The following is a 15,289-nucleotide window of genomic DNA, read 5'->3' on the forward strand; positions in this document are numbered from 1 at the left end:
CTCAAGGAAGCACAGGAGTTTGATATGGCTGGAGCCAATTAAGCAGGGAACTAAGAGAATCAGGTGTCATTCTAGTGGAAAGAACGTGTTTGGAACATTGAAACTAGAATCAAAGAATCTTCAAATTAGGAAACTATCCTAAAAGTCCAAGCCTGAACTAGAGAGAATGGAGAGGTTGCATGGAAACCATGACGTTCAGAGAGAGCAGAGTGCAAGGCAACATATAATGAAGGACTGAAGTTTGTGGTTCAAATGATAGAAGCCAAGGGCAGTTAAAGTGAATCTTTGAGTGTCAATAATTCTGGAAACTATATTCTGTAAATATATTGTGATACCTTTTTAAAATTCAGGTCCTCCTCTGGCTTATACAAAGTATATTTTAGTTCAGTGTTTTAAATTTCCATTGTGTAAGTTCTCTCTCCATTTAATGGGCAAAACACTTAACTTGTAGTAAATTGACTGGCTCTATCAAAACAATGAGATACCAATACATACCTATTATTTGGCAAAAATCTAGAACACCGTCAACACCAAATGCTGGTGAAGAGTTCTCATTCATTGCTGGCGAGAATGCAAAATAGTACAGCCACTTTGGAAGACAGTTTAGCAGTTTCTCACAAAATTAAACATACTCTTACTGTATGATCCAGCAATCACGCTTCTAGTATTTACCCAAATGAATTGAAGATTTAAGTCCACACAAAAACTTGCACATGGATGTTTATAGCAGCTTTATTTATAATTGCCAAAACTTGGAAGAAACCAAGATGCCCTTCAGTAGGTGAATGAATAAATAAACTGTGGTATAACCAGACCATGGACTATTATTCAGCACTCAAAAGAAATGAGCTATCAAGCCGTGAAAAGACACGGAGGAACCTTAAATGCCTATTACCAAGTGAAAGAAGCCAATCTGAAAAGGCTACATACTGTAGGATTCCAACCATGTGACATTCTAGAAAAGGCGAAACTATGGAGACAGTACAAAGATCAATATTGCCAGAGGTTGTGTGGAGAGTGGGATGAATAGGTGGAACACAGGGGATTTTAAGGTCAGTGAAACTACTTTGTATGATACTATAATGATGGATACATGTCATTATACATTTGTGCAAAGCCACAGAATGGACACCACCAAGAGTGAACACTAATGTAAACCATGGACTTTGAGTGATAAGGATGTGTCAGTGTAGGTTCATCAATTGTAACAAACGTAGCCCTCTGGTGGGGGATACTGACAGTGAGGAAGGCTATGCATGTGTGGCGGCAGGATGCTTATGGGAAATCTCTGTACCTTCCTCCTAATTTTGTTTGAACCAAAACTGCGCTTAAAAAACTGTCTCAGAAAAATAGAACACAATACGACCCAGCAGTCCCACTACTGGGCATATACCCTGAGAAAACCATAGTTCAAAAAGAGTCATGTACCACAATGTTCACTGCAGCTCTATTTACAATAGCCAGGACATGGAAGCAACCTAAGTGTCCATTGACAGATGAATGGATAAAGAAGATGTGGCACGTATATACAATGGAATATTACTCAGCCATAAAAAGAGACGAAATTGAGTTATTTACAGTGAGGTGGATGGACCTAGAGTCTGTCATACAGAGTGAAGTAAGTCAGAAAGAGAAAAACAAATACTGTATGCTAACACATATATGGAATCTAAAAAAAAAAAAAGATTCTGAAGAACCTAAGGGCAGGACAGGAATAAAGACTCAGACATAGAGAATGGATTTGACACGGGGAGGGGGAAGGGTAAGCTGGGATGAAGTGAGAGAGTGGCATGGACATATATACACTACCAAATGTAAAATAGATAGCTAGTGGGAAGCAGCCACATAGCACAGGGAGATCAGCTCGGTGCTTTGTGACCACCTAGAGGGGTGGGATAGGGAGGGTGGGAGGGAGACGCAAGAGGGAAGAGATATGGGGATATATGTATATGTATAGCTGATTCACTTTGTTATGAAGCAGAGACTAACACACCATTGTAAAGCAATTATACTCCAATAAAGATGTTAAAAAAAAAAGTCTCAGTCATAGAAAAAGAGATCAGATTTGTGGTTATCAGAGATGAAGGGTGGCAAGGAGGGGGAACTGGATGAAGACAGTCAAAAGGTACAAACTTCCAGTTATAAGATAAATAAGTACTAGGGATCTAATGTTCAACATGATAATTAACACTGCTGTATGTTATATATGAAAGTTGTTAAGAGACTGAATCCTAAGAGTTCTCATCGCAAGGAAAAAATATTTTTTATTTCTTTAATTTTGTATCTATATGAGATGATGGATGTTTACTAAACTTATTGTGATAATCACTTCATGATGTATGCGAGTCAAATCACTGTGCTGCACACCTTAAACTTATACAGTACTGTATGCCAATTATACCTCAATAAAACTGGAAGACAAAAATTTGTCTTGAAAAAGAAGACTAGCTCTGATGTTCACTAGCTGTGTGAACAATAAGCTAGCTTAACTACCCACTTAAACAAGTTGACTTACCTAAGCATCAGAAAAACAGAACTTCTCACACTACTATACATAAAACAGATAATCAACAAGGACCTACTGTATAACACAAGGAACTCTACTCAATATTCTGTAATAACCTATATGGGAAAAGAATCTGAAAAAGAATGGATTATATGTATAACTGAATCATTTAGCTGTACACCTATAACTAACAAAACATTGTAAATCAACTATACTCCAATATAAAATAAAAATTAAATTAAAAAAAGTAGAACTTCTAATTTTCCACAGGGTTTTGATCCTCTGACAAGAAAAATATACATTAAAACAGTTTATTTTTATTTTTTTATTGAAGTATAGTTGATTTACAGTATTTTATTAGTTTCAGGTATACAACATAGTTATCCAATGTTTTTATAGATTATACTCCATTTAAAGTTTATAAAATATTGGCTATATTCCCTGTGCTGTACAATATATCCTCATAGCTTGTTTATTTTATACATAGTAGTTTGTATCTCTTAATCCCATATCCCTATTTTCGCCCCCCCCCCCCAACTTCCCTCTCCCCACTGGTAACCACTAGTTTGCTCTCTATATCTGTGAGTCTGTTTCTGTTTTGTTATCTTCATTTGTTTGTTTCACTTTTACATTAAAACTCTTTAAAATCTTCCATATAATGTAATGGGTTATTAGTATAAGAAGTTTAAATTAGAAAAAGCAAATCATTTGGAGTGTGTTTTGGACATTTTATTTGCATACCATTTTACAGATTTATTTCTTTGCATTTCTCCCTTTTATTAAAATAAACATCCTAATTTACTTTGATATAAAATTCTATTTTTAAAAAGACATTTAAATCTCAAGAGTTGAGAAGTTTCCAAGTAATTTGGTTTAAAAGTCTTGTCCAAGGAAAATAAATAAAAACTACCATCACTCAAGAATGATGTGCTTTATGCACAGGGTCACTAACAAAATGCCCCTGCATGGGTTACATAGATATGTAATGGGGTCTGATGTTTCATAATAATCTTTAAAGCTGTAGTCTTTCTGCAGAGAGCATTCTGCATATTAAACGTGTAAGGATAATCCTTACTTCCAAAGAAATTTTGTTCTCTCCCATTTTTCTATTAAAATATCAGGCTCCAGGGCTTCCCTGGTGGCGCAGTGGTTGAGAATCTGCCTGCCAATGCAGGGGACACGGGTTCGAGCCCTGGTCTGGGAAGATCCCACATGCCACGGAGCAACTGGGCCCGTGAGCCACAATTACTGAGCCTGCGCGTCTGGAGCCTGTGCTCCGCAACAAGAGAGGCCGCGATGGTGAGAGGCCCGCACACCGCGATGAAGAGTGGTCCCCACTTGCCGCAACTAGAGAAAGCCCTCGCACAGAAACGAAGACTCAACACAGTCATAAATAAATAAATAAATAAATAAAAGAACGTGAATTTCTAAAAAAAAAAAAATCAGGCTCCCTCCATAAAGTTTTCATCCCTCCATAAAGTTTTCATTTTCTCATTTTTGATAAAACCTTGAGTACAAGAAATACTTTCCTCTTAACTTTGCAAGAAGTGCAAATGTGATGCAACTTATAGATTTTTGTCTGAGAAACATGAGGGAAAGGTAAGACTAGAGAATGCAAGGCAAGCTAGAGAATGAATGCCCCATCTAAAGAGGGCCATGTTCTAGACAACTGTTGCCATGCAATGAGATTAAGAGCCAGTATTCACAGAATGTCTGGGGTTTTCTTCATGTAAAGCCATAAATCCACATTTTATGCAAATTTTCCTAATTTTAAACATGAGCAACTAATTCAAAAATTTGTAAACACTGTGGGTCAAATTAAGCCTCCAACTTATCAACTGACAATCTCTGGAATATATCGTACTTTGGACTCTGGGATTTTGAAACAGAAAATGTGTCTTAATTCTGACTTTGCTACTTACTAAACTCAGTAAAAACTTGGGCAAGCAGTCTTATTTCACTAATCTAAAAAGTTGTCAAAATAATTTCTTCATCAAGTTGTTTACTTTTTGCAATATTTTGTTATAAAATTTTTCACATATAAAGAAATTTAAAGAATGTTATAATGGACATCCATATACTTGCCATCTAGATTCTGCTTTTAACATTTTACTGTGCTTGCTCTATTCAATCTATCCAATCATCAATCCATCTTCCTTTTAGGATTGGTTTCAAAGTAGTTGCAGACATCAGTATACATCCTTCATTAGATTGTTTTGAGGAATAAATGGAATGATGTGCAGAAAGCATCAAGCACGATATTTAGCATACAGATAAAGAGTCATAATAGCCCCCTTCCTTCCATCTGTTTATTATCTGTAGCTTGAATGTCATTGGTCCCACTAAGAGTGTGTGTTTTATATTGGGGGAAGAAGGATATTTTTATAATAACTTTTTTGTCAAAAATCCTCTTGGCCCCTACCTTCACAATGTATCTAGAACCTGGACTTCCAGTATCAGCCAAAACAGAGTATCCCCATTCCTCTCTAATCCTCCCTCTTGTTATAAAAGCAAAAACAACTTTAGATATAATAAAACAAACAAACATAGCAACACTCTAAAAAGTTGGAAAGAAGTCAGACTGGCTTGGAGAGGAATGACACTGATGTGAGTTATCTGGATTTTCTTTCCGCTTCCCATGTATCCTGGACGGGGCAGTAGAGAAGCCTATACCCTGAAACCACCAACAGGCACAGATAAAAAAGCCTCGGGGTTTCCCTGGTGGCGCAGTGGTTGAGAATCTGCCTGCCAATGCAGGGGGCACGGGTTCAAGCCTTGGTCTGGGAAGATCCCACATGCCGCGGAGCAACTGGGCCCGTGAGCCACAACTACTGAGCCTGCGCGTCTGGAGCCTGTGCTCCGCAACGAGAGGCCGCGATAGTGAGAGGCCCGTGCACCGCGATGAAAAGTGGCCCCCGCTTGCCACAACTGGAGAAAGCCCTCGCACAGAAACGAAGACCCAACACAGCCATAAATAAAAAAAGTAAAAAAATAAAAAAGCCTCAAGAAAAGCCTGCTCCCTGTAACCAAAGGACTGGGAAAAGGGTAGACTAATAGAACTGGGAACATTTTAGTAATACTGGCCCTACTCTAGCCAAATACCAAAGAAAAAACTGTCCACTCACCATTGTGGTACCAGTAGACCATGCAGATAGCTAGATTGCTGGCCCCACCAGAGACAGGAGAAGGAATTATGAGATGGCCCTTCATTTCCTCCACTGGACTGGTGTCAGTGGTCCAAACAAGAGCTGAACTTCCATCCCCATTCTGCAGCAAAAAGGCAGAATAAGATGGTATGAGGTGTTGCTGGTTGACACTCCACTTTCAGTGGAAAGCTGAAGTTACATCTTTACCCAGCAGCAACAAGCTGGAATGAGGTTAGCATTCTATTCCCCTACTCCTGGTATTGGCAGGGACCAGCTGGAAGCTGGACTTCCACCCCTGGCAGTGGCAACAGATAGAAGGAGGAAGAAGGAAACGGCACTCAGTGGCAAACCACTTTACCTACCAGGGTAGTGTCAGTGGGACTCAGTGGGGGGCTGAACTTCTAGCCCCACCCAGAGGCAAAGAGGCAAAACAAGGTGGTTCAAGGTGGTGCTAGTCAACATGCTACTTTCTCTCCACCATTGGTGTCAGTGGGTCCAATGGGACCTGAGCCTCTACCCCCACCAAGTGACAAGCACGTAGAATAAGTCAAATGTTAGCTGGTACCCCACTTTCTTTCCTTCCTGGTGTCACCAGGGCCAAATAGGGAGCTGAATATCCATCTCACTTGGATCTACACCTAAACCAATCCACTACGTGGAAAAGACTAAGATTAGATAGGATCCAGTGCCTCACAACATAACACCCAAAATGTCCAGTATACAATTAAAAAATTGCTTCTCATACCAAAAACTAGGAAAATCTCAACTTGAATGAGAAAAGACAATCAACAGATACAAACACTGAGATAACACAGATGTTGGAATTATCTGTCAAGGATATTAAAGTAGCCAGCATGCTTCAGTGAGCAATTACAAACACACTTGAAATAAATTTTTTTAAAAAAAGAAAGTCTCAGCAAAGGGATAAAAGATATAAAGAAAAACCAAATAGAATGTTAAAGCTTTAAAATAAAATAACCAAAATTTTAAAACTCACTGAATGGGCTCAATAGCAGAATATATATGACAGAAGAAAGAATCAGTCAATCTGAAGATAGAAAAACAGGAATTACTCAATCTGAACAGAAAAAGAAAATAGATGGAAATGTATCCACTGTTCGCCACTTCCTCTAATACGACCCTGGTCCAAGACACTATTATATTTTGCCAGAATATAGCAATAGCCACCTAACTGGTCTCACTTCTTTAAACTTTGCCCCTCAAATCTATTTTATACCAAAGTAATCATTTAAAAATGTAAATCAGATCAAGTAATTCTTCTTCTCAGTGGATCCCCATTTCTCTAAGAGTAAAAGTCAAAGTTTTAAAATGGTCTACAAGTCCCTTCAGGATTTATCCCCTGTTGCCTCTCTGCCTGTTGTAGTCAAAATTATGAAATGGCCCCAAGATCTCCACCTCCTGGTGTTACTCCTACAGTTAAGTTACCTTACATGGAAAAGGGATTTTGCAAATGCAATTAATGTTATTAATCAGTTGATCTTAAGGTGAAGAATTATCTGGGTGGGCCTAACCTAATCACATGAACCTTTGAAAAGCAGAGAGTTAAATCCAGCTAATTGCAGAAGAACAAGCCAGAGAGATTCCAGATATGAAAAGGATTCAATGTACCATTTCTGGCTTGAAGATAGAGAGGGCCACATGGGAAGGAAAATGCGTGGCCTCTAGAAGCTAAGACCTCCAACTGGCAGCCAGCAGGAAAACAGGGACCTCAGTCTTTGTTAAGACTAATGGTTAATTTTATATGTCACTTGACTGGGCCACAGGGTGCCCAGATACTTAGTTAAACGTTATTCTAGGTGTGTCTGTGAGGAAGTTTCTGGACAAGACTAACATTTGAATTAGTGTACTGAGTAAAGCTGATTGTCCTCTCTCATATGGGTAGCCCCATCCAACCCATCCAAGGCCTGAATAAAACCAAAGGCAGGGTAAGAGAGAATCTGCTCTTTCTTTCCTTCTTTGAGCTGTGTCATTGGTCTTCTAACTTTGGACTCAAACTTTAGCTAGAAGTTATACCATTGGCCCTCCTGGGTCTCCAGCTTGCCAACTATAGATCCTGGAACTTCTCAGCATTCATGACTGCATGAGCCAATTCCTTATGATAAAATATATGTAATACAGTCCTACAACCACAAGAAACTGAATTCTGCCAACAACCTAACTAAATATGGAACCGGGTTTTTCCCCAGAGCTTCCCAATAAAGTTTGGCCTGGCTGACACCTTGATAACAGCCTTAAGAAATCCTAGGCAGACAGCCTAGACAAGCCCACCCAGACTTCTGACCTACAGAACTGTGAGATAATAGTGGGTGTTGGTTTAAACTACTAAGTCTGTGGTAATTTGTTACTCATTAATAGAAAACTAGTACACTGAGTTCATCTTTTACCGTTCTCATTCCCTTGTTCACTCATTCAGCCACACTGGCCTCCTAGCTCATCCTTGACAACACCAGGCACCCTCCCACCTTAGGGCCTCTATTTTTTTTGGCTGGAATGTTTCCTTTAGATATCATATGACTAGTTTTCTCACCCCTTCAGTCTTTCCTCAGCTGTCACCTTCTCAATAAATCCTGTCCAGGCCCATCCCTGAAAGCACCTATCCTTTTTACACTGGTCTGCTTTTTCTTTTTCTCAAAATATTTATTGCTTTCTAACATGCTATATAACAAACTTATTTATGGCATCTATTTCTTTTTAGTGGTCTACCCCCATCAGAACGTATGCTCGTAATAGTAGGGATTTTTGTTTTGCTTACAAACTTTCCGAGTAGCTGGAACAGTTCCTGACATAGTAGGTGCTTACAAAGTATTTGCAGAAGAAAATGAATTAACTCTATGTCAAAATGAAAATGGGGCTTCCCTGGTGGCGCAGTGGTTGAGAATCTACCCGCCAATGCAGGGGACACGGGTTCGAGCCCTGGTCTGGGAAGATCCCACATGCCGCGGAGCAACTAGGCCCGTGAGCCACAATTACTGAGCCTGCGCGTCTGGAGCCTGTGCTCCGCAACAAGAGAGGCCGCGATAGTGAGAGGCCCGCGCACCGCGATGAAAAGTGGCCCCCGCTTGCCGCAACTAGAGAAAGCCCTCGCACAGAAACGAAGACCCAACACAGCCATAAATAAATAAATAAATAATTTTTTTAAAAAAATGAAAATGAATTAACTATTATTACATAGCATTATTACATATTACTTATAGTCCAAGCTCTGATGTGCATTGTAAATCCTTCCTCATAATAAGGTTAAATATAGATATAATGCATCTCTTTGTGCAAGGAAATGTGATAGCAAATAACAAAATCTGTGTCATCATTAGTATAAAAATATATTGGCTGGCTCTTTGCCATTCTTACAACATTAAGAGCAGGAAAATAGAAGAGGAACCTTTAATGATTGGAACTGAGATATCTGGGAGAGGAGGGTGGGTGATACAAAAAGCACCTTGGTCAAACCTAAGGCTTGCAGAATACATTTTTTGAGACTACTGATAGAGAAAATTCAACTAGATGACTTCTAAGATCCTTTACAATTCTACGTTCCATATTTCTCCAGCTTCTACACAAACTCAATGAACGGTTGCCTTAAGATTTCATCTCTCATCCTTTTATTGATGACCATCAAATCTGAATTTGCAGTCCTCTCTGAGAACCTAAATTCCTATCCATTGTCTCTAACTGCTTCTGCACATCTCCACAAGGATGTCCCACTAGTACCTGGAACTGAGCATTTCAAAATCATATTCATCCTCATGACCCACCCACCCCTCCTTTGCCAATTACTTAGATGTTCTTCCTTCCTCCTCCAATACCTGAATCAATCTCTGGACCCTCTGTTCCTCCCTTCAAATTACCTCTCTCATGTTACCCTTTCTTTTCATTATCACTGCCATCACTTTTGGGCAGGCTGTCACTTCCTCAAACCTGGATTACTTGGACAACATCCTCACTGGTTTTCCTGTCTCCCATCATATCTGCACTTCCAACTCCATCAATCCTATTATGGTCATTTGTTAATTTTCCTAAAATGGATTTAAATATTCTTCGTGCCTCAAAATCTTCCAGTGAGTCCCCACTGCCTACAGAGTAAATTTTAATTAACAATCAAACAGACAACAAACCCACAGGCTGGCATGTAAGATCTTTCATGGTCTGGCCAATTCAGTCTAGTCTCTTGTCCCCCAAATTCTCTCCCTCTTTTTGGATACATCCATCCTACTGAATACTACTGTGGTGCTCATTACAAGAACAGATGTTTTAAACAAAAGAAACTTGTAAGTCTAGTTTAAGAAAATGTTTTGGAATTAAGGAATAAATTTGCATGGTATTTTGGCATTTGTTACGGTGAGGAGCTCAGACATCTGCCCTGATATTAGCATCTTTTTGATATGCAAATTTATCATAATTGGGGAGGCCATTTTCACAGGTAATGAATTGCTGGTGTCATATATCCTGGTGAAAGTAAAAGCAATGTAAATCTTGAGTGGGCCACCCTATGAACTGTGCTCTCCACTTGTTTCTACAGGGAGCCCCGCAAGGTGGTCCTGCACAAAGGCTCCACTGGCCTGGGCTTCAACATCGTGGGCGGGGAAGATGGAGAAGGTATTTTTGTATCCTTCATTCTGGCTGGTGGACCAGCAGACCTGAGTGGGGAGCTCCAGAGAGGAGACCAGATCCTGTCTGTGAGTATTTCTTCTTAATCTTTATTCCCTCCATGTCTGACACCATTTGAGAGAAAGTCACTCCCAGTTATAACTCCAAAAGCACCTTAATTACAAAGGAAAAGTGGAGGAGAGCATTATGGCTTCAGGTGCGTGTTGTAATTTAAATGGTGTTCAGGTGTTTGAAGCATGTTACTTCCCTCAGATACAGGTAAAGGTGCTAGTGTTTTCATTTAGATTTTCTGAGACATATTTGCATCCAATAGAACACTGAGAAGCATGCATTTTTTAGGTATATTACTTATTTTTCAAAATGCCAAATTTCTTTCAAAATCCAACACTATACTCTAAAAACTGTATCTTTATGATGTATATAGTTTGTTGCATATAACTATGTGAGAATAATGTATAAAATAGTGCTATATACAATTTGGTGACATTGGTAAGTGGTAGCGGCATCACCATTTACCTAAATACAAAAATTACTAGAAATGAGTCAATAAGCACTTATTTACCAGGCATTTTATAAAATTTTTTTTAATTTAATTTTTAATTCCCACAATCACCCTGAAAGGTACTGCCCCATGTCCAGATGAAAAGAATAAGGTTCAGAGAGGTTAAATAACTTGTCAGAGTTAACCTAACTAAAGAGTCAGAGCTGGGATTTAAATATTCAGTTTTAATGCCCACCACCTACCTCCCCTCATCCCTCCCTCCTTCCTTCCTGCCATCCATCTTTACCTCCATCTTGCTTTCCCTCCTCCTTTCTTCTCCAAGTCCTTTCTTCTATTTGAATACCTACTGACTGCTTCTTTCTACTACATCAAGCTACCTCCCTCGGATAAACTCTATGATAAATAGTTAAATCCATTGTGAGTGTTCATGCCCTTACTGCAATTTTGGCAATCATGCAAATAATAATAGAGAATTACATAAGGAGCCCAGTTTTAAGGCTGAGGTTATGGTTCACAACTCAATGAAGCATTTAGTTTGTGGTTTTCATTGTATACTTAGAAAAATTTGCCTTTGCTTTATAGCTATGGTTTATAGCTAGAATTTTCCAAGTGACCTTATATTTGTTAACCATCACTCCAACTCCTACCCATGCACACATGATTTACCTGTATAATGTAGTCAGTTGACCTAAGCAAAGTGTCCAGTGGTCTGCATGCATGGTCCTGCCTTATGTGTTTCTGTGGTTCTCCCACACATGCAGGTTCCTGCTCACTCATCAACTAGCAGATGTCTGGAAAGACTGAGTATGGGATAAATAGGGTAAGGTCCCATGCCAGGCCTTTGTTCTGTCACCCAATGTCATGCCTTCAACTACTTTGCCCCACTTACTTCTTCTATACTTAAATGATATATATAAGATATAACTTAAAAGGTTTAATAAGCTATTAAACCTCATCGCCCATATTTATTTACACACCTGTCTTTCTCTACAAAGTTACAAAAAACTCCCTGAAAGCAAATTCTGTATCGTTTTAATGATTTTGTAACCTCAACATTTAGCACAGTGCCTGACACATAGCAGTCTCTCAAAAAACGTTTATTCTACAATGAGATATCATCTCACACCGGTCAGAATGGCCATCATCAAAACATCTAGAAACAATAAATGCTGGAGAGGGTGTGGAGGAAAGGGAACACTCTTGCACTGTTGGTGGGAATGTAAATTGATACAGCCACTATGGAGAACAGTATGGAGGTTCCTTAAAAAACTACAAATAGAACTACCATATGACCCAGCAATCCCACTACTGGGCATATACCCTGAGAAAACCATAGTTCAAAAAGAGTCATGTACCAAAATGTTCATTGCAGCTCTATTTACAATAGCCAGGACATGGAAGCAACCTAAATGTCCATCATCAGATGAATGGATAAAGAAGATGTGGCACATATATATAATGGAATATTACTCAGCTATAAAAAGAAATGAAATGGAGGTATTTGTAATGAGGTGGATGGAGTTAGAGTCTGTCATACAGAGTGAAGTAAGTCAGAAAGAGTAAAACAAATACAGTATGCTAACACATATATATGGAATCTAAGGGAAAAAAAAAAAAAAGCCATGAAGAACCTAGTGGCAAGACGGGAATAAAGACACAGACCTACTAGAGAATGGACTTGAGGATATGGGGAGGGGGAGGGGTGAGATGTGACAGGGTGAGAGAGTGTCATGGACATATATACACTACCAAATGTAAAATAGATAGCTAGTGGGAAGCAGCCGCATAGCACAGGGAGATCAGCTCGGTGCTTTGTGACCACCTAGAGGGGTGGGATGGGGAGGGTGGGAGGGAGGGAGATGCAAGAGGGAAGAGATATGGGAACATATTGTATATGTATAACTGATTAACTTTGTTATAAAGCAGAAGCTAACACACCATTGTAAGGCAATTATACTTCAATAAAGATGTTTAAAAAAAAAAAAAAAAAATTATGGAGCCTATTAACTGATCACCCATTATCTTAGTCCCTCAGGTCACAAGGTGGCAAACTCAAATATGAGAACATACCCTTGACTGTTGGGTCTATATCTCACTTGGGTTTTCTGATGTCCATCACAAAGTGAAATTGCAAATTTTGTAAATCAGCTAAGATTTCATGAGATTGATGAAAACGTTGGAGAACTGCCCAAATCACATACAAAACCATTTACTAATGGCAATTTGTCAGTGTTATTTCTGTTAATAATTGAATAAGAAAAGTTTGAGAGCATGAGGATTTGATTGGTGTTTTAGAGGGAACTCCAGCCATTGAGTTTGTATGTTATTGGAATATCAAAGGATGAAGAAAGGCCCTTGGCAAATCTGTTGAAGCTCTTGAGTACGTTTGTAAATATGATTCTTTTTATATATTAGTTTGACAGAAACCATTCAAAAGGTAAAGTACATTGCTTCATGTTATTATGAAATTGAATCAGAAGAATTAAATATCTTTCTCCGAAAAAAAAAAAAAAAAAAAAAGAAGATGTGGCACATATATATAATGGAATATTACTCAGCCATAAAAAGAAATGAAATGGAGGTATTTGTAATGAGGTGGATGGAGTTAGAGTCTGTCATACAGAGTGAAGTAAGTCAGAAAGAGTAAAACAAATACAGTATGCTAACACATATATACGGAATCTAAGGAAAAAAAAAAAAAAGGCCATGAAGAACCTAGTGGCAAGACGGGAATAAAGACACAGACCTACTAGAGAATGGACTTGAGGATATGGGGAGGGGGTGGGGTGAGATGTGACAGGGTGAGAGAGTGTCATGGACATATATACACTACCAAATGTAAAATAGATAGCTAGTGGGAAGCAGCCGCATAGCACAGGGAGATCAGCTCGGTGCTTTGTGACCACCTAGAGGGGTGGGATGGGGAGGGTGGGAGGGAGGGAGATGCAAGAGGGAAGAGATATGGGAATATATGTATATGTATAACTGATTCACTTTGTTATAAAGCAGAAACTAACACACCATTGTAAAGCAATTATACTTCGATAAAGATGTTTAAAAAAAAAACAAAAAAAAACGTTTATTGATGAAAAAGTATTGAATTAAAAATAGTGATGCCTTAAAAAGTCACTATAGGGACTTCCCTGGCAGTCCAGTGGTTAAGACTTCACCTTCCAATGCAGGAGGTGCAGGTTCAATCCCTGGTCAGGGAGCTAAGATCCCACATGCCTCGAGGCCAAAAAACCAAAACATAAAGCAGAAGCAATATTGTAACAAATTCAATAAAAGACTTTAAAAATGGTCCACATCAAAAGAAAAAAAAAAAGAACTTTAAAGAAAAAAAGAAAGTCACTATAACCTGGGAGACTGACTCTAAAATACTTTCTAGAACATACTTCCTCCTCCTGGCTCAACATCTGTAGACTGGGACGTCCCTTGCAGTCCAGTGATCAAGACTCCACACTTCCACAGCAGGCGGTGCAGGTTCGATACCTGGTCCAGGACCTAAGATCCCGCACGCCGCACCGTGCAGCCAAAAAAAAACTGTAGACTGGGGGACCACTCTGTCATTTCATCACAATCAGCATTCACATTGTCATAGCACTTTCCCAGACACAAAGCACTTTCACATGCATTGATTCTGGGAATCTTCAAAGAAATATTAAGCGTCAGGATATGTTATTATTACTCTCACTTTCCGTATCAGGGGAAGGGGATTCAGAATGGCTAACTGATTTGTCCAAAGCTCCACAGCTACTGACTATGACTTTGCACTCAAAAGCAGGTCTCTTGACCCAAAATCAGTGTTCTTTCTCCTCACAGCACACTCTCTCTTCAAAACCTTGACAACGGTCTCGTTCAGCACCTTCTTTGTACACATTGCTCTGTGTGCACACCACATTCAGGAGCACACAGAACTATAACAAGCTAATATTTCCATGGTGCTTTGAGTCAGACACAGTTATAGCTAATTTAATCTTATAACAACCCTATGCCTTATTATGCTCATTTGAAGGATGAATAAACTGAGGCACAGAGATGATATTAGACTTTTTAACTCCGTTTAAATGAGAAATCCACTAAGCCATGGGTTTTATTTGTTTTAACCTCTACGTGTGTGGTAGAAAAAGAGATGAGCCAATAACCTTCTTATGGCTCAACAGAGAAAACTCCCAAGTATTTCTGCTTTTAGAAGTAGATGTACCCATTTAAATATTATTGCCAGGACCACAGAGTAAGCAAGGCAAACAATCAGAATTATAGTCTTCTTAGAGATTACAATTCATAGAACATAATAATCTCTGAAGTTCAAATATCATATCCGTCTTTTATGTAAAACAATTGCAAAAATTGTTCAACAATGAAAATATCATCTGCTTTTTGCAATTGAAAAGAAAAAAGGGAAGATTTCTCCTTTTTAGCTTGTAAAAATTTATAAAAAGTGTGGCTAGAAAGTGTCTAGTTTAAAGGCTCAGTACTGGAATTTCATTGGTTTAACACTGCAGGGAA

General features: G+C 38.9%; 1 protein-coding gene across 17 annotated transcripts in view; it reads left to right on the plus strand.

Moving 5' to 3' along the window:
* The window catches only part of DLG2 (discs large MAGUK scaffold protein 2), a 2,039,030-nt gene that overhangs the window by 1,653,647 nt on the left and 370,094 nt on the right, over positions 1-15,289 (plus strand). For all 17 annotated transcript variants that reach the window (XR_005020917.1, XM_036860586.1, XM_036860590.1 and 14 more), the window contains one exon: positions 10,190-10,346. Coding sequence is in view for 16 of the 17 variants with exons in the window: in XM_036860586.1 (XP_036716481.1) it covers positions 10,190-10,346 (157 nt within the window). In the remaining variant the exon portion in view is untranslated. The remainder of the gene's footprint in view (positions 1-10,189; positions 10,347-15,289) is intronic.

The sequence above is a fragment of the Balaenoptera musculus genome, chromosome 8, assembly GCF_009873245.2.
Source record: "Balaenoptera musculus isolate JJ_BM4_2016_0621 chromosome 8, mBalMus1.pri.v3, whole genome shotgun sequence".
In the NCBI taxonomy this organism is placed as follows: domain Eukaryota; kingdom Metazoa; phylum Chordata; class Mammalia; order Artiodactyla; family Balaenopteridae; genus Balaenoptera; species Balaenoptera musculus.